The 19,605-nt window shown below is 41.5% G+C and overlaps 1 protein-coding gene across 1 annotated transcript; it reads right to left on the bottom strand.

Moving 5' to 3' along the window:
* Nucleotides 1-881: 881 nt before the first annotated feature.
* Nucleotides 882-16,771, bottom strand: LOC128687101 (uncharacterized). Its single transcript, XM_053774446.2, has 3 exons — nucleotides 16,637-16,771; nucleotides 10,079-10,348; nucleotides 882-8,511 (listed from the first exon to the last, which is right to left on the bottom strand). The coding sequence occupies exons 1-3, from the start codon at nucleotides 16,745-16,747 to the stop codon at nucleotides 6,814-6,816; spliced, it is 2,079 nt and encodes a 692-aa protein (XP_053630421.2). The 5' UTR covers nucleotides 16,748-16,771; the 3' UTR covers nucleotides 882-6,813.
* Between the last annotated feature and the right edge of the window lie 2,834 nt (nucleotides 16,772-19,605).

The raw sequence follows: 19,605 nt of genomic DNA, 5'->3' as shown, positions 1-19,605 counted from the left end.
ACTACGAATTCTCTGCATAATTACTTCAAATTATTAATTACTTCAAATTATTAATAATTTAACCTTCAAATCGCTTGTTCTCTCTAGGCTGGAATACTGTTGAACACTAACTGCCCCCTTCAAGGTAGGCAAAACTGCTGACCTGGAGAGTGTACAAAGAACTTTCACAGCACACATAAGTATGATGAAGCAGCTAAATTACTGGGAACAGTTGAAGGCCCTTGATTTGTATTCCCTGGAATGCAGGCGAGAGATATACATGATAATACTATACACTTTGAAAATCCTAGAGGGACTAGTACCAAACTTGCACATGAAAAATCACTCCATATGAAAGCAAAAGACTCGGCAGGAGATGTAACATTCCCCCAATGAAAAGCAGGGGCGCCATGAGCACACTGAGACACAACACAATAAGTGTCCGGGGCCCAAGACTGTTCAACTGCCTCCCAGCATACATAAGGTGGATTACCAATAGACCCCTGGCTGTCTTCAGGAAGGCACTGGACAGGCACCTAAAGTTAGTACCTGACAAGCCTTGCTGTGGTTCATACATCTGTTTGCGTGCGGCCAGCAGTACAACCTGGTTGATCAGACCCTGATCCACCACGAGGCCTGGTCTCAGACTGAGCCATGGGGGCGCTGACCCCCGAAACCCTCTCCACGTATACTCCAGGTAAGGGAGGTGCCTGGATACTGATAAGGGACTCTTGATTTGAGGAATGTGACCTGACCTCTTCTTGGATTAACCCTAATTGCCTCTTATTTTCCCAGGATCCAAATGACCCCCATGGGTTTAGCACCTTCCCTTGAAAATAACAATAATAATTCAACTTTCATATTTCTGATGCATTCAATATTTATGATACAGAAACACAAAATGTTCAACGATTATGTTTACTGATGATCATTATGCATCACATCTTCAAAAATACAATTACAGTATATAAACAGTGTATAAACATACATATAACGTGTATATATATATATATATATATATATATATATATATATATATATATATATATATATATATATATATATATATATATATATATATATATATATATATATATATATATATATAGATATATATATAGATACACACACACACACCTACCATCTGACTTACGACCTGCTCGAATTACGACCACTCGACTTACGACCGTGTTTTTTATGCCAAATTTCTGGGAAATAAACAACTATTTGTGTTGTACACAGTGTTTATCCTAAACCTTACAGTATAAAATACAGTACTAACAACATAAAAAGTAAAGTAAAACTTAAATACCAAAATAAAACAATAAAATAAAGTCAGTCAGTTCCTGATCAGCCGGGCTGTGGCTCGTATGTTGGTTTGCGTGCAGCCAGCAGCAACAGCCTGGTTGATCAGGCGCTGATCCACCAGGAGGCCTGGTCACAGACCGGGCCGCGGGGGCGTTGACCCCCGAAACTCTCTCCAGGTAAACATTACAAAAATGTTTTGTTGATATTCAGTAGTAAAGTTCGACTTACGACCATTTCGACTTACAACCGGTTTCTCGGAACCAAACTCGGTCGTAAGTCGGATTGTAGGTGTATATATATATGCGCAAAATTTGATATATACTCTAGGTTTCTGTTGTCTATAGAAACCTAATGTGTATATACCCCAATAATATACTTGTGCAACATAAGAGCTTCTTATTAGTTAATCCTGTCAAGGCTAGAGAGAGCACAATAGATTTTGTCTATAAAAGGGAAGAAAGATGCTGGAATGCCGTAAATTCATTTACTATGGTTCGCTTGGCTATCTGCTGAAGTGGGGATAAGCCAGCCAGGCAGAAAAGGAATTGTCTAGGGGCTGCCTTGACCACATTTCAACATTTTGAGAGTGCTGGCCAACCTCTTTGCTATTCCAGCAAGAATGGTCAGGTGACCTCACTAATTTACCACTGACCTGATGTCTCTTCCAAATTAACACGATCGATTGGGTAATGCCTACATCAAAGAAAATGTCTGCACTATGGGTGTGCACAATATGGAAAAAATCCTCATATGTGGGGGTATTGTGGGAGTTAGTGGAAGTCAGTACATTGTATACAATGTCGTGCCATTGTGAAATACTCACTCCAAGGAGGAGTAACTGCATTCTTGGCTCTTTGGAAGAAACTACTGCTCAGAACAGTGATGAGGACCAAGATCAAAGAGCATAATATTCATGTACTAAAATGACACTGAAAACATCCCTAATAGCAACCCAAACTATGACAACCACATGTCTTCCACCTCTCAGGTGTTCCAGCTAGCAACCAAGTGACAATGACAGGGTATATTAGAAAAGAAGACTTGTGTGTACTCTGGTGTTTGCTGACCTTATTCCTCGAACCTGAAAACATTTTGCCAATACCAACCTTCAACAAACCTCTGTATTAAATTAATAAAGTCGCTGGTTGGGAAAATGTCTTCATTACAAAACTACCCAGTGTTGCACATGTCTTATTCATTCCCTATGGAGGAGGGACTCCACATACACAGCACCTATTTTCAGCACACCATGATTTTGTTGGCTTTCAATTGAGCTGTTGTTCTACCCACTGGTGACACTCGCCAGTGGGTGGAACATAATGAACAATGGCTCAGTTTGAAGCCAATGAAAACATGGAACACAAAAAAAAGCTGGTGAACATGAAAGGCCCTCCATATACAGCCTCTCCTCACTTAGTGACGTACTAGTTTACCAACGACTCAGATTTACGATGGGCTCTCTGACCAGTATACATACCTAAATAATGCATATTAGAGCTGATTTCCTCTATTCTGTTTATTATAATATACAGTACACTACTGTATAAACATATAAAAATATACAGTGGACCCCCGGTTAACGATTTTTTTTCACTCCAGAAGTATGTTCAGGTGCCATTACTAACCGAATTTGTTCCCATAAGAAATATTGTGAAGTAGATTAGTCCATTTCAGACCCCCAAACATACACGTACAAACGCACTTACATAAATACACTTACATAATTGGTCGCATTCGGAGGTAATCGTTATGCGGGGGTCCACTGTACTAAAAATGTTATAAATGGTTCAAAGGTGACAGTAAAACAATATCAAATACTCCAAATAAATACAATAAAATACAATATCAAATAACAATATCAAATACATACTCAATTGTTGTACAAATGTGTTGCTGACAATAACTGGATTGTCGGTTATATAAGTTATCACTTTTTACCCAAACAAGTGAGTCTATATAAAGCACCATGTGTCTTAAACAACCCAAGTACAGTAATTCTGGTAACTGTAGACTACATGTATAATAATGTACATTTAAACTCATAAAATTATAGAAAATCAAATGCAAAGATGTATTTTATATGGCATAAAATACATAACAGTACAAGCACTAAAATTATACAAAGGAGTTCTATTAAAACATAATGTTAATATACTACTATAATATAATCACTGCTGTTAACCATGAACAACAACAATTACAACATAACCAAAAATTACATCATAAACACCATGAAATTACAACATGAATATCAAAATTTTGTTAACATTCTGGTACAAGAAGTCATGTGTGATAGTCAAGTGGAAAGACTTAACCTGAAAGAGTTAAACCATCCCATCCTCTTAACCTGCATACCTGGAGGGTGTTCTGGGGGTCAATGCCCCCGCAGTCCAGTCCATGACCAGGACTTGTGGTGGATCAGGACCTGATCAACCAGGATGTTACTGCTGGCTGCATTTCAACCAACATACAAACCACAGCCTGGCTGGTCAGGTACTGACTGTGTGTGTATATCCAGCTCCCTCTTGAGGATAGCCAAGGAGTCTTGAAGACAGCCAGCACCAAACACAATGAACAATGGCTCAATTGAAAGCCAACAAAAACATGGAACACTGAAAAGAGGTGCAGTTTATGAAGGGCCCTCCTGTATTGTATATTTTGAATACAGTAAGGCTTCTGATGAGAGTTCCATATAGAAGACTATTCAAGGAAGTGCCAGCACATGGTATAAAAGGATTGAGACCTGGCCCACTAATGGGAAGCAAAGTGCTTGCATACCTGGAGTGAAATCGGAATAGAGATTGTCACAAGAGGCACTGCACAAAGATTTGTTTTGGGCCCCTTGTTACTCATAAACAACATTAATGACAAAGGTCCCCAATGGATATGTCACTTTGTCTGACTTTTTTCGGGTTATCCTGGTGGGCAGGTTACACTATGCATGATTCTACTTATGTGTACCTGTATCTAAATAAACTTATTTACCTACTAATAACCTTGAACAGAGAATAAGCAGCAACATAAGTTCAATTAACCAGACTTGTCCTGGAGGCAGTAAAGTGCCTGCACTCTGAAGAAGTAGAGATATCAGCAGTTTTTAAACTGTAGTGTTAGTACACCTCTTTACAGACAGTTATGGAATAAGTGATGATGAAAGTGTTTCTTCTTTTTCAGGCCACATTACCTTGGGATGAAACGGCCGATGTGTTAATAAAAAAATATAACTAGTCAATTTGCTGACAACACAAAAGTTAGCCACGTAGTGGATTCGGAGGATCCCAATGAATTTCAGAAAGGTCTAGACAAATGGCACAGTTCAGTGTGGAAAAAATGCAAAGTCCTACTCCTCAAAAATAAAAATAACCTTGGCATTTATAAACCAGGTGATGTAGAGCTTGATCATACAGAGAGACATGGGAGTCATGGTCAGCAAAAACCTGAAGCCAAGACAGCAATGCCTAAGCATGTACAATAAGGTTAACAAACTACATTTCCATTTCTTTTTTTTAACACATGGGCCATTTCCCACCAAGGCAAGATGACCCAAAAAAAGAAGAAACACTTTCATCATCACTCACTCCATCACTGTCTTGCCAGAGACATACATACACTACAGTTCAAAAACTGCAATATATCTCCACCTGTCCCATTTTACATCAAGAAATACAGAAGTAGCAGGAGTCTGAATGTTATTCTACAGGTTTGTATATCAATAGTATTTCCTCACTTAGATTATGCAGTTCAGCTTTGGCTTCCATACTACACAATAAATATAAATGAACTGGAGAATATGCAGAAAAGAATGACAAAATTAATCCACTGTACACGAAGATGAATTGAGAGCCCTGAACTTGCTCTTCTTAAAAGACATACAGGAAGGCCCAGATTATACAGCAGGTTAAGTTCCAAACTACTGCTGTAAAGTGAATCAGTCTTTTTTTTCACTTTCAACTGCATATAAAAGCCTGATAACATGTTTACACTATCATATATTAACTAAGCAATACAGATAGGCATCAATAATGCATATAAATTACACTAATGCATATAAATATTTATGCATAGAAATATTTTCATTCTTAGCTTATAGTAAGTGGTGAACATATTTACTGTAGGAAGTCTGAATAAATGAAGAATGGGTATAACTGAAAATCAACTGTATAAGCAAAATGCTGTAAAGTGAAGCCCACCTGTACAAATTACTATGTAAATTATTCATATCTATAAATATTCTATAATGTATCTGAAAGTCTCAAAATTGAGTTTAGTAAACAGCAGTATAATGTACATATATATATAAATGCATATAAAAATAATCAAGAATAATATCTCTTTCTTCTTTCAACAAACCGGCCGTATCCCACCGAGGCGAGGTGGCCCAAAAAGAAAAACGAAAGTTTCTCTTTTTAAATTTAGTAATTTATACAGGAGAAGGGGTTACTAGCCCCTTGCTCCCGGCATTTTAGTTGCCTCTTAAAACACTCATAGCTTACAGAGGAAGAATTCTGTTTCACTTCCTCATGGAGATAAGAGGAAATAAACAAGAACAAGAACTAGTAAGAAAATAGAAAAAAACCCAGAGGGGTGTGTATATATATGCTTGTACATGTATGTGTAGTGTGACCTAAGTGTAAGTAGAAGTAGCAAAACTTACCTGAAACCTTGCATGTTCACGAGACAGAAAAATGGACACCAGCAATCCTACCATCATGTAAAACAATTACAGGCTTTCGTTTTGCACTCACTTGGCAGGACAGTAGTACCTCCCTGGGTGGTTGCTGTCTACCAACCTATTACCTAGAGGAATAATATCTGTACTATATTAAAATACATCTAGGTAGTAGGTTGGTAGACAGCAACCGCCCAGGAAGTTACTACCATCCTACAAAGTGAGTGTAAAACAAAAGCCTGCATTTGTTTTACATGATGGTAGGATTGCTGGTGTCTTTTTTCTGTCTCATAAACATGCAAGATTTCAGGTACGTCTTGCTACTTCTTCTTACACTTAGGTCACACTACACATACATGTACAAGCATATATATACATACTCCTCTGGGTTTTCTTCTATTTTCTTTCTAGTTCTTGTTCTTGTTTATTTCCTCTTCTCCCCATGGGGAAGTGGAACAGAATTCTTCCTCCGTAAGCCATGCATGTTGTAAGAGGCGACTAAAATGCCTGGAGCATGGGGCTAGTAACCCCTTCTCCTGTTCAAATTACTAAATTTAAAAAGAAAAACTTAAGTTTTTCTTTTTGGGCCACCCTGCCTTGGTTGGATACAGCCGGTTTGTTGAAAAAAAAATATTCATATTAAACTTGCAATATTTTCATCTTGCGGTGGGTTCATCGGAACGGAACCTCATTATAAGTTGAAGAGCACCTGTAGGTCCCCTACTGTCAGTATGACAGCTTTCTCCATCAACAGAGTGACTACCACCTTTACTGGCAGTGTAGCAACAATTTTTGTTGCCTTTGTAGTGATTATGTTCCTGAATGACATTATAGTCACTACCTTATTCACTGCGGCTTTACCAACTACCTTCCTCACCAATTTGTTGCCTGGTCATTGCAGCAACCTCCTCCTTTACTTTCTTCAGGAGGTGCACAATATTCACATCCTCCTTTTCTAACATGATAAATTCATCTATCAGCAACTCTGGGTTCAAGTTGCGGTGTCTCAGGCTTGATATCTTTCTAGCGTGCTGCACCAGAGCCTTGGTGTCATCCCAAAGATCTTTCCTGTGTTGATTCAAGGTCTTTTCCTTCTGTTGTATCTCTTCCTCTAACTGGGTAATCTCTTTTGCTTTTGTATCGTAATCATATTTCAAAGACTCGTCAATTACTTCTTCAGTTTTATCCATTAAAATATATTGTGCATCTTCTCGTTTGTGTTGTGCAATTCTATGACCACACTTAATGCAGTGACCACTTAAAGGAAACTTTGAGCAAATACCCAATTCACATGCAGTTGCTGCTACTGATGCTATTCCAGTACATACAGCAGTTACCACAGATACTGCCAAAGGAGCTCCAAGCTTCTTTGTAAGTGGTGCAGCAGTAGCTGCTGTAGAAATTCCTGCTATGCAAGCCTTCCCAACAATTTCTCCAGCACCTATGTTTTTATGAGGCTTTGAACATGTTTTTTTACATTTCTTACAGTTGTGGAAGTGATAGTTATCTTCACTGTATTCCAATATTGTTTCTTTTCTTTCTTCTAAATGGATATATTTAATGCCATTTAGTTCAATCTTCATGTCCTTTAGTGAATCCTTGTCTTCCCTGACTGTGTTGTCAAGAGCAGAAGCATACTGCACATTTCTCATCAGAGACCTTTTTACCTCCTCCAAGAGTTTCTTCTCCATCAAAAGGTCTCTTGTCTGTTTTACATTTACTGGGGAAAATTTGTGCAGATCTTTAAAAAACCTGTCATATTCTTTCACCATAGATGCCCATCTAGGCTGCAAGCATGAAATGATGAAGCCAATGGAGTCATCATTACGTGACACATACAGAGGCATGTTGTCAAGTTGGTATATATTAACAAAGGGTACTTCTTCATGTCTCATCACATCACCAACTGAAGCAGTCCCATCTGAAGCAAATGTAGCCAGAAGCTGTGTTATGTCACCAATATTACTCCCTAGAACTGAGGTTATTTCTTCTAGCATCTGTTTGTGATGTGCTGATATCCTGTTTTGATTTGCTTTGGCTACTAAAGCAACACAGTTAAGATCATCAATACCATAGTCATTTGTCAGGAAATGAGTCATTCTCTCTATGGCGATTTTCTCATAATTTTCTCTGGTGTCGCCAAACCCAGGTGTGTCTATCAACATATAATTACACTGTAGAGGCATTCCTTCTTGATGATAGATAATGTAGGCAGTGACATACTCTGTCTGACTCTCTACTACAAGAAGATCATCACTGTCAACTTGGTCTTTTAACTGAAACCTAAAATTATCTTCAAAGTTGACACCAAAGAGGAAGTTGATCATGGCATCGATGGCACGAGTCTTCCCGGCACCTGTCTCCCCCAGCAGGAGAACTGAATTGATGGCTTCCTTATTCTCAGGTCCAATGGTCATAACTTGTATCTTGTGGTCCTCGTCCTTGTGAAGATCTTTAGTCTTTATCTCATAGGTTGAAAGTCCAGCTTTCTCTTCCACTAGTGAGCAATGGTGCTCTATCAAGTGCTGCTTCAGCTGGGCGTTTGACGTGCTAACCTGAAAAGATTCAGTGATTATTCTAATGCAGAATTCTTGTGTTAAATTTTAAGTTCAAGTTTCTTCCACAACCTATAGTTTCATTTACTATTTTTAGTAATATACCACTTAGATTCAGCCTAAAATGATATAGTGCTCAAAGTTCTAGATTAAAGTTGTTTTAACCCTTAAACTGTCCAAACGTAGATCTACGTTTGCGTGTGTAGTGCTCCAACCTTGATTTTCTCCATAAGAAACAATGTAAAAAAAAAAAGTAGATCTATGTTCGGAGCGCTATGAGAGCAAACGTAGATCTACGTTTGGACAGCTTAAGGGTTAATGTAAAAAAAAAACTATCCACCAAGAAGTCATCGTAGTATTTTCCTCAAAGAAGAATGCAGTTACTGTATTTTCTGGCATACAAGATGTGCCTCTTTTCCCACAAAGTTTTGAATCAGCCCGTGCCTTAAATGCTCAAGGTCAGGATCAAGGGTAGGCTTTGGGTTACACTTTAGGATAAAGTAAAAGGGTAATTAACCCGTAAATGTAACTGCTGATTTATCATTATGATATTTCTGTCATGCACCTTATATACAGGAAATTACAGTGGTACCTTGAGTTACGAACTTAATTCATTCCAGAAGGCTGTTCGAGTGCCGATACTGAACAAATTTGTTCCCATAAAGAATAATGTAAATTAGATTAGTCCGTTTCAGACCCCCAAAAATACACTTACAAAAGCACTTGCAAAAATGCACTTACATAACTGTTCGAGTTGGGAGCTGTTTGAAATTCAAGGTACCACTGTACAGTATGTACACAACACTATTTCCACAACACTGCATCCTCAGGGGATATATATGTCATTTTTCCCTTACATGCATACCTATGATAAAGTTTAATTGATAAATTATGCAAAATAAGTCTAGAATTAATACTTTTTCACTGATGAAGTATTTCACAGCTTCTCTTAGGCTTTGAAGAACTGCCAACTTCTCTACATTTGTGCTTTGGGGCCATTATTATGCAAAATTAAGGGTTATCTTGGGCCAAAGTAAACCATGGATAACTGAAATCTTGGATACTGAATCCACGGATATGGAGGCCCTACTGTATATACATTCTGTCCTTCCTGTTCTCTACATTAGATTATTAAAGCCCCTGGTGAACAAAATGTCCTCTAAATGTCCTAAAACAGCTTGTGTCACTTGCACAGTCACACACACTCTAAGCTAATGATCTATAGTGCCTGGGTAATGGGAGATACAGTGGTACCTTGGGATACAAACAGCTCAAAACTCGAACAATTATGTAGGTGTATTTATGTAAGTGCTTTTGTAAGTGTATTTTTGGGGGTCTGAAATGGATTAATCTAATTTCCACTATTCCTTATGGGAGCAAATTCGTTCAGTATCGGCACTCGAACAGCCTTCTGGAACGAATTAATTTTGTATCCCGAGATACCACTGTAATTAGGTTTGATGAGTGCCAATTCCCTTGGTAAAATGCCCATTAGTGTAAAAAAGTCTTCTAACCCTCTTGAAGGAAGATAGTGCTATAATAGTCATCAATGACTCTCAAATCTTACCTCAGAGCTTGAATTATAGTCAACTTTGCAAGTAACAAGTGCCTCAGTTTCCAAGGGTGAACCAGGCTGGCCAGACAGTGGCAGAGGGGAAGGTGGCACCTCACTGTTGGCACCCACTGTTGACACCTCATAGATGACACCCGCTGTTGTTCTTACTTCAGAAATAGTAGTGTTACTAACTTCTACATTGTTCTCTTTACTACTTTCCTTCCACTTCTTGCCACTCTGCTTCTTTTTAGATCTTGATCTTGATCTTGGCATCTTAATGAGCTGTGAGCAACAGTCACTCATTATTAGTGTGCATTAAATATATGGTATTGGTGGCACTTCTACTTTGGTGGGTAACAGCCAATGTGATAAAGAAAATTATATTAATCTTTTCACTAACCAGCCCTCCAAAATTAATATTGCTCTCATGGGTAGAGAATCTTTTTCTGAAAGCAATGACACAAAGGGTACAAAATTTGATGGAAAGTTTATGGAAGTACACAGATGCAAAGTTAGTGGTGCAGGTATAATTTATGCTTTGGTGATTATGCCCACTTTGAGTCCTATTTTACTGCCAATTCCATTACTCCATTTGGCCAAATTCTTAGCTGCCTTCTGTTCTATTGACTAAGCATAAGAAACATCTATTCAAATATTATAATTACCATATAAATTGTTTAAGCAAACAGTCAGTAATTTGGCCAATTTTACACAAATTAAAAAAAAAATCCAATTGAAAGTCTAAACTAGAGAATGTAGACATAACCAGCACTAAAACATTTCTTCTGTTTAATTGACATCCCTAGACCTCTCCTATATTACACTTACCTTCCATTTTGAATTCATAATCAAACAAAAAATAAAAGATTTACTCTATTTCTCAGATAATAAAATACGTATGTATATAACCAGGAATGATTGGTCGTGGTTTACAGCATCCCAATATTTGAATCAGGCCTGCTAAAAATACAAGAGAGAGACTGGGGGTGCATGCTGTAACTTGTTCAGCTTATGCTTAAATCCAGCCCCCAAAAAATACCTTAAATAATAATAATAATATTTATTTCTGTAAGTACATGTACAGGGTATACAGACCGTAGCTGACATCAATGATATACTACTATGTAGAAAGTCCCTTTCCATGGGGAAGTGGAACAGAATTCTTCCTCCGTAAGCCATGCGTGTCGTAAGAGGTGACTAAAATGCCAGGAGCAAGGGGCTAGTAAACATTCTCCTGTATATATTACTAAATGTAAAAGGAAAAACTTTCGTTTTTCCTTTTGGGCCGCCCCGCCTCAGTTGGCCACCCCGCCTTGGTGGGCCACCCTGCCTCAGTGGGCCACCCTGCCTTGGTGGGCCACCCTGCCTCGGTGGGCCACCCTGCCTTGGTGGGCCACTCTGCCTCGGTGGGCCACCCTGCCTCGGTTGGCCACCCTGCCTTGGTGGGCCACTCTGCCTCAGTGAGCCACCCTGCCTCGGTGGGATACGGCCGGTGTGTTGATTATTATTATAATCAAAAAGAAGCGCTAAGCCACAAGGACTATACAGCACCGGTGTGTTGAAAAAAGAAGAAAGAAAGAGAAAGCCCCTTGTTATGCATAGCATTTAGGGCAAATTAGGTCAATTTTGTCCCAGGATGTGACCCACACCAGTCCATTAACACCCAGGTACCTATTCTACTGATGGGTGAACATGGACAGCAGGTGTCTTATGGAAACCACTTTATAGAAAGCCCCTTATTATGCAATTTATATCAGGATGACTTAAAATTAAATAATTTTTACTAATACATGAGAATAAGAATATACTTAGGTAATATTATACTTAATAATTCAATAAAGAAAATTAGTGATACAGTAGGAATGAAGCTTGGTACCTGAAGGAATGATGGAACAAGAACAGCAACAATATTGGATGTAAGACAGGATTCACCGTTTCACAAATTATGCACCATACAGGAGGGCCCCGCTTATACAGGTCACAGCCATCACTAATCTGGCAATCAGTTATCCGGATCTATTAGGAGTCCGGCACTAATTTCAGCTAGCATAATTTCAAATTTCATCTTTAAAGTGAGTCAGAAATTGTGCAGATGGTTGTAAATCCACAGCAGCAAGCCAGTGTAGGAGAAAGCAGTGATGAAAATGAGGAAGATGCAACAGAAAGTCTCTATTGATAAGTTAATTAAATATATTCTAACCTAACCACTCTGTAATCGGCGAACTCACTAATCCGGCACACTACAGGTCCCAATGATGCCGTAATAGTGATGGCTGACCTGTACAGCAAGTGAGGTTCCAGACTATGGCTGTACGGTGAAAAATCACTGCAAAGTGAAGTAGCATTTTTTTTTTCACTTCCAAACAGATATAAAAGCTTGATAAAATATTTACACTATCATATATTAACTGAGCAATATAGCAAGGTCCAAAAAACTGCATAAACAGTACACACATAACCTAACTTGAAATATTTTCATCATTAGCTTATAGTGAGTAGTTAATATATTTATTATAGGAAGTCTGAATAAATTAAGAATAGGTATTATTGAAAACCGCTGTACAGTGGAACCCCGCATAACGATCACCTCTCAATGCGACCAATTATGTAAATGCGACCAATTATGTAAGTGTATTTATGTAAGTACGTTTGTACATGTATGTTTGACGGTCTGAAATGGATTAATCTACTTCACAATATTCCTTATCGGAACAAATTCGGTCAGTACTGGCACCTGAACATACTTCTGGAATGAAAAAACATTGTTAACCGGGGGTCCACTGTTTTACCAAAATGCTGTAAAGTGAAGTGCTGTGAAGCAGGTCATGCTGCAGGGTTCCTTCCTCGTTATATTCTACATTGTATGTTACAGTAATAGGTACATGTATGTTAGCTATAGAAGAAATCACTCTTTTTTGTGTGCTATCTTGGTGGACTATGTTCACCATTAGTAAAATAGGTACCTGGGTGTTAGTGGGCTGGTGTGGGTCATGTCCTGGGTGTTAGTGGGCTGGTGTGGGTCATATCCTGGGTGTTAGTGGGCTGCTGTGGGTCACATCCTGGGTGTTAGTGGACTGGTGTGAGTCACATCCTGGGTGTTAGTGGGCTGGTGTGGGTCACATCCTGGGTGTTAGTAGGCTGGTGTGGGTCACATCCAGGGTGTTAGTGGGCTGGTGTGGGTCACATCCTGGGTGTTAGTGGACTGGTGTGGGTCGCATCCTGGGTGTTAGTGGACTGGTGTGGGTCGCATCCTGGGTGTTAGTGGGCTGGTGTGCGTCAGGTCCTGGGTGTTAGTGGGCTGGTGTGGGTCACGTCCTGGGTGTTAGTGGGCTGGTGTGGGTCACATTCTGGGTGTTAGTGGACTGGTGTGGGTCACATTCTGGGTGTTAGTGGACTGGTGTGGGTCACATCCTGGGTGTTAGTGGACTGGTGTGGGTCACATTCTGGGTGTTAGTGGACTCGTGTGGGTCACATCCTGGGTATTAGTGGACTGGTGTGAGTCACATCCTGGGTGTTAGTGGGCTGGTGTGGGTCACATCCTGGGTGCTAGTGGGCTGGTGTGGGTCACATCCTGGGTGTTAGTGGGCTGGTGTGGGTCACATTCTGGGTGTTAGTGGACTGGTGTGGGTCACATTCTGGGTGTTAGTGGACTGGTGTGGGTCACATTCTGGGTGTTAGTGGACTGGTGTGGGTCACGTCCTGGGTGTTAGTGGACTGGTGTGGGTCACATTCTGGGTGTTAGTGGACTGGTGTGGGTCACATCCTGGGTGTTAGTGGACTGGTGTGGGTCACAGCCTGGGTGTTAGTGGACTGGTGTGGGTCACAGCCTGGGTGTTAGTGGGCTGGTGTGGGTCATGTCCTGGGTGTTAGTGGGCTGGTGTGGGTCACATCCTGGGTGTTAGTGGACTGGTGTGGGTCACGTCCTGGGTGTTAGTGGGCTCTTGTGGGTCACATTCTGGGTGTTAGTGGACTGGTGTGGGTCACATCCTGGGTGTTAGTGGACTGGTGTGGGTCACAGCCTGGGTGTTAGTGGACTGGTGTGGGTCACGTCCTGGGTGTTAGTGGGCTGGTGTGGGTCACGTCCTGGGTGTTAGTGGGCTGGTGTGGGTCACATCCTGGGTGTTAGTGGACTGGTGTGGGTCACATCCTGGGTGTTAGTGGACTGGTGTGGGTCACATCCTGGGTGTTAGTGGGCTGGTGTGGGTCACGTCCTGGGTGTTAGTGGGTTGGTGTGGGTCACATTCTGGGTGTTAGTGGACTGGTGTGGGTCACATTCTGGGTGTTAGTGGACTGGTGTGGGTCACATCCTGGGTGTTAGTGGACTGGTGTGGGTCACATCCTGGGTGTTAGTGGACTGGTGTGGGTCACATTCTGGGTGTTAGTGGACTGGTGTGGGTCACATCCTGGGTGTTAGTGGACTGGTGTGGGTCACATCCTGGGTGTTAGTGGACTGGTGTGGGTCACACCCTGGGTGTTAGTGGACTGGTGTGGGTCACATCCTGGGTGTTAGTGGACTGGTGTGGGTCACATCCTGGGTGTTAGTGGACTGGTGTGGGTCACATCCTGGGTGTTAGTGGACTGGTGTGGGTCACACCCTGGGTGTTAGTGGACTGGTGTGGGTCACACCCTTGGTGTTAGTGGACTGGTGTGGGTCACATCCTGGGTGTTAGTGGACTGGTGTGGGTCACATCCTGGGTGTTAGTGGACTGGTGTGGGTCACATCCTGGGTGTTAGTGGACTGGTGTGGGTCACACCCTGGGTGTTAGTGGACTGGTGTGGGTCACATCATGGGTGTTAGTGGACTGGTGTGGGTCACATTCTGGGTGTTAGTGGACTGGTGTGGGTCACATCCTGGGTGTTAGTGGACTGGTGTGGGTCACATCCTGGGTGTTAGTGGACTGGTGTGGGTCACATCCTGGGTGTTAGTGGACTGGTGTGGGTCACATCCTGGGTGTTAGTGGACTGGTGTGGGTCACACCCTGGGTGTTAGTGGACTGGTGTGGGTCACACCCTTGGTGTTAGTGGACTGGTGTGGGTCACACCCTGGGTGTTAGTGGACTGGTGTGGGTCACATCCTGGGTGTTAGTGGACTGGTGTGGGTCACATAGTGGGTGTTAGTGGACTGGTGTGGGTCACACCCTGGGTGTTAGTGGACTGGTGTGGGTCACATCCTGGGTGTTAGTGGACTGGTGTGGGTCACATTCTGGGTGTTAGTGGACTGGTGTGGGTCACATCCTGGGTGTTAGTGGACTGGTGTGGGTGGCATCCTGGGTGTTAGTGGACTGGTGTGGGTCACATTCTGGGTGTTAGTGGACTGGTGTGGGTCACATTCTGGGTGTTAGTGGACTGGTGTGGGTCACATTCTGGGTGTTAGTGGACTGGTGTGGGTCACATTCTGGGTGTTAGTGGACTGGTGTGGGTCGCATCCTGGGTGTTAGTGGACTGGTGTGGGTCACATCCTGGGTGTTAGTGGACTGGTGTGGGTCACATTCTGGGTGTTAGTGGACTGGTGTGGGTCACATCCTGGGTGTTAGTGGACTGGTGTGGGTCGCATCCTGGGTGTTAGTGGACTGGTGTGGGTCGCATCCTGGGTGTTAGTGGACTGGTGTGGGTGGCATCCTGGGTGTTAGTGGACTGGTGTGGGTCACATCCTGGGTGTTAGTGGACTGGTGTGGGTCGCATCCTGGGTGTTAGTGGACTGGTGTGGGTGGCATCCTGGGTGTTAGTGGACTGGTGTGGGTGGCATCCTGGGTGTTAGTGGGCTGGTGTGGGTGGCATCCTGGGTCAAAACTGACCTAAGTAACTTTGTGAAAGTTAAGACACATGTGCAACATCTGGATATCTTTATTGTAGTAGACGTTTCGCCATCCAGTGGCTTTATCAATACAGATTCTAGGACATAATAGGAAGACAGTAGAACTATATACAAAAGATGAGGTAATCAGTCCCTCGGCCTTGGAGTTAGTGTTCACAGCATCGTGGTGGAGGAGAGTCTGGAGCAAAGGCAAGAAGACTGGCGCTTTTTATAGGCGTCAGTGAATGGGACGGGCAGCAGACGAGGGCAGTCACTGGTAGGCGGGATTCCCCAGTGGAAGTAGGTCCTTCCCAAAGAGATGGGTTAGTTGCAGCAGCCGTGAAGAAGGTCTTGTAGATGTCCTCTGAACCAAGATTCCAAGTAACTTTCTATATAGCAGTATGTCACTGGTGTCAACTATGGTCTGTATAAGTTGCATCAGGTAATATATATTATGTTCTTGTAATTATTTATGTATATCTCTACCTGGATAAACTTCTTATTCCCGTACACAAAAAAATACATAACTATGAAAAAAATAAATTATACACCAATGGTAAAAACTTTCCAGATAATTTACGAAAACGTATTATCAAAGGGAAGCGCTAAACCCGTCCCCAACAGAAAGGTAAAACTTCTGGTTATTATTTATATTTGGACTCTTCAGCTTCGGTTAATATTTTTTGGGGGGTTATCCTGGTTAATTTACACATGTGTTACTATGTATGGTGACTGTACTTATGTCTACCTGTGCCTAAATATACTTAATTACTTACTAAAGTCCGAAAGTTTCTGGGAAGTGATGACTGACAGGACTGGTTCCTATCCTGTCCAGTTTGAGGATTATAGGACCGCTGCTGCTGACACCGTAACGAACCCGGCTTCATTATCCATTATTATTATTATTTTGTCGCCCTAAGATAAGATAAGATAAGATTTCGTTCAGATTTTTAACCCCGGAGGGTTAGCCACCCAGGATAACCCAAGAAAGTCAGTGCGTCATCGAGGACTGTCTAACTTATTTCCATTGGGGTCCTTAATCTTGTCCCCCAGGATGCCACCCACACAAGTCGACTAACACCCAGGTACCTATTTGCTGCTAGGTGAACAGGACAACAGGTGTAAGGAAACGTGTCGGAATTTCCACCCGCCGGGAATCGAACCCGGGCCCTCCGTGTGTGAAGCGGGAGCTTTAGCCACCAGACCACCGGGCCACTGATCTCTAATAATAACAAAATCATGTATCACATCATCAAACTCATCTATCACATCATCAAAATCATCTATCACATCACCAAAATCAATGATTTTTCCCTATATAGGCTTATTTTACTTTGTTAACATATAATATGCTATATAGAAACGAAGGATTCTTCTATTAGGTTGGTGCAGCACTGTTCTGGTCATTAGTGTCACCTTGTTTAGTGGCTCTATGGTGTCACCACCCCTGGTGGCCCGGTGGCTAAAGCTCCCGCTTCACACACGGAGGGCCCGGGTTCGATTCCCGGCGGGTGGAAACATTTCGACACGTTTCCTTTCACCTGTTGTCCTGTTCACCTAGCAGCAAATAGGTACCTGGGTGTTAGTCAACGGGTGTGGGTCGCATCCTGGGGGACAAGATTAAGGACCCCAATGGAAATAACTTAGACAGTCCTCGATGACCACCTAGTGTACGACATAGCGTGTCAGCGTGCCTAGTTGTGCTCCGGGTTTTCTCGTGTTTTCACGGTCGCTCTTACGTGCTAGAACTTTAATTTGTGCCATCAATCCTATACGATACATCCCTCTAGCGCCTGGAACCAATCTTGGGCGGAAAACATTATATACTGAGTCAAAAAAGGAGAATTAGTGTGCACTACCTAGCAGAGTTTACTGCCAGAGGGGAATCATAGGCCTGTGTCCCGTGTGAAAAAAAAATAATTGAACTTTGTGTCACAGGAAAGAAAGTCTCCCTGATAACATTGAGTATACATAGTGTATAGTGTATACTACAGTGGCTCCCTAGTATATTGATGATAAAGGCTAAAGTGTCATTTGAAAACAGGTGAATTTGTAAATGAAGTGATAAGCCTATAGAGGCAGGTGCCAGAAGTCGCCAGAATCTTACCACAGTGGTCAGCTGTTTTTAATAATCTTCCTGGCTTGCTAGTGTACTCGCATATAATCTTGTGATACCAGTGAATAGCAGAATACAGTGTTGTAGTAGCAACTAACCAGAATTATAATGGTACTTAGTGGAGTGGAGTGACTTTCATTAGTTTCTTTTTTCTTGAAATACCAGACGTATACTGTGAATTTCATATAATCTGTAGTTACCAGCGGTCGCAATATACACAACGAGAAGCAATTATCACTACAGAAAAAGCGTCCTTCCTCCAAAATTTCCACCAGTCAACTATAGTGATAATATAGCATTTATTGTGGTGGAGACGGAAAAAAAATAGAAAAGCTAGATACAGCGATTGATAAACAAGGGTGGAGGTCGACCGTTCGTCATTGTAGGAGTTGCCAGCAGTCACCGGTTTCTTCAACACGCAAGTTATACTTTTGTATCAATCAAATCACATATTACTCGGGTAGATAATTTCCAGTAGATCCTTCATGTGTTAGCTCAAATCACCGACCAGTATGTTTTAAATAAGTGACCCACTGATCAGATCAGATCGACTGGTCCGAACCCTTGACTGGTCCGAACCCTTGACTGGTCCGAACCCTTGACTGGTTTCAAACGGTTTCGTTGGACAATAAAGCAGACTGTAAACGGATGGGGTTGTAGGCGCCCTTATAAACACAAACATTAAATATAAATCAGGAACGTGACGGTAAGCTGTCCAATATACAAAAACAGTTAGAAACAGAAATACAAATAGCTAGAGCTTCATTTAAGGAGGTTATTAATAGAATATTCAAGAGGTTGCTAGTAGAACTGCAGTAAATCAACCATTCAAATCATTATGAAGCTGTGTGTAGTCTGTGGTCAGTCAAACAAACGGGCTTCCACATGGGTAAATTGTCATTTTTGTGGAAATTGGTGTCACGCCCCTTGTGCAGATATCCAAGAACTAGCTACAAGCAGTATTAAAACAGGGAAGTGTTTTTGGGTATGCCCAAATGAGATAAATCAGCCAAATATCTGACTTTTGCCCTCACATAAATCAAAAACAAATTATGATATCTCAAAAAGCAAACCATTAGCTTGTAAAACAATCTTTCCTTTATGTTCTCTGTGAATTTCATTACATTCCTGCTATTATTAACGAATTTCGTGGCTCATATATGTGAATAACTTACTTCCGAGATAATCCGCCAAACAGCCGGACCACCGATTTTTTTTTTTTGCGACAAAATAACATTTTTCTGTCTTATACTGCATTACGAGTGTATATCATAGTTACCCATGTTCATTTTCTTTAATATAAGGACCCTGGACGTGAAAGAAAGAGAATGGAAGCCCCTCTCTGAGAATGGGAATCTATTATTCCCGATGAAGCGCTCTGGGAATATGCCATATATTATTCATTCTGGAGTATTTACCATATTTCTTTGTTATTTATATTGTTTATTATGTCACATTAGATCAATTGTGATAGATAAATAAGCCGTAGAAGCTATAATAGCGTTATATTGAGCCATATTCCCCGGCCACCCCGAGACTGGAATTTTCCATGACGTCAGCAAAATGGTGTCGGGAGGTTCCTGTGAGTACCTACTGAGTACCTTCTGAGTACCTGCTGAGCACCTACTG

Source organism: Cherax quadricarinatus, chromosome 62 (assembly GCF_038502225.1).
Source record: "Cherax quadricarinatus isolate ZL_2023a chromosome 62, ASM3850222v1, whole genome shotgun sequence".
Lineage (NCBI taxonomy): Eukaryota > Metazoa > Arthropoda > Malacostraca > Decapoda > Parastacidae > Cherax > Cherax quadricarinatus.
The sequence above is the reverse complement of the archived record's forward strand: the minus strand, read 5'-3'. Positions and strand labels throughout refer to the sequence as shown.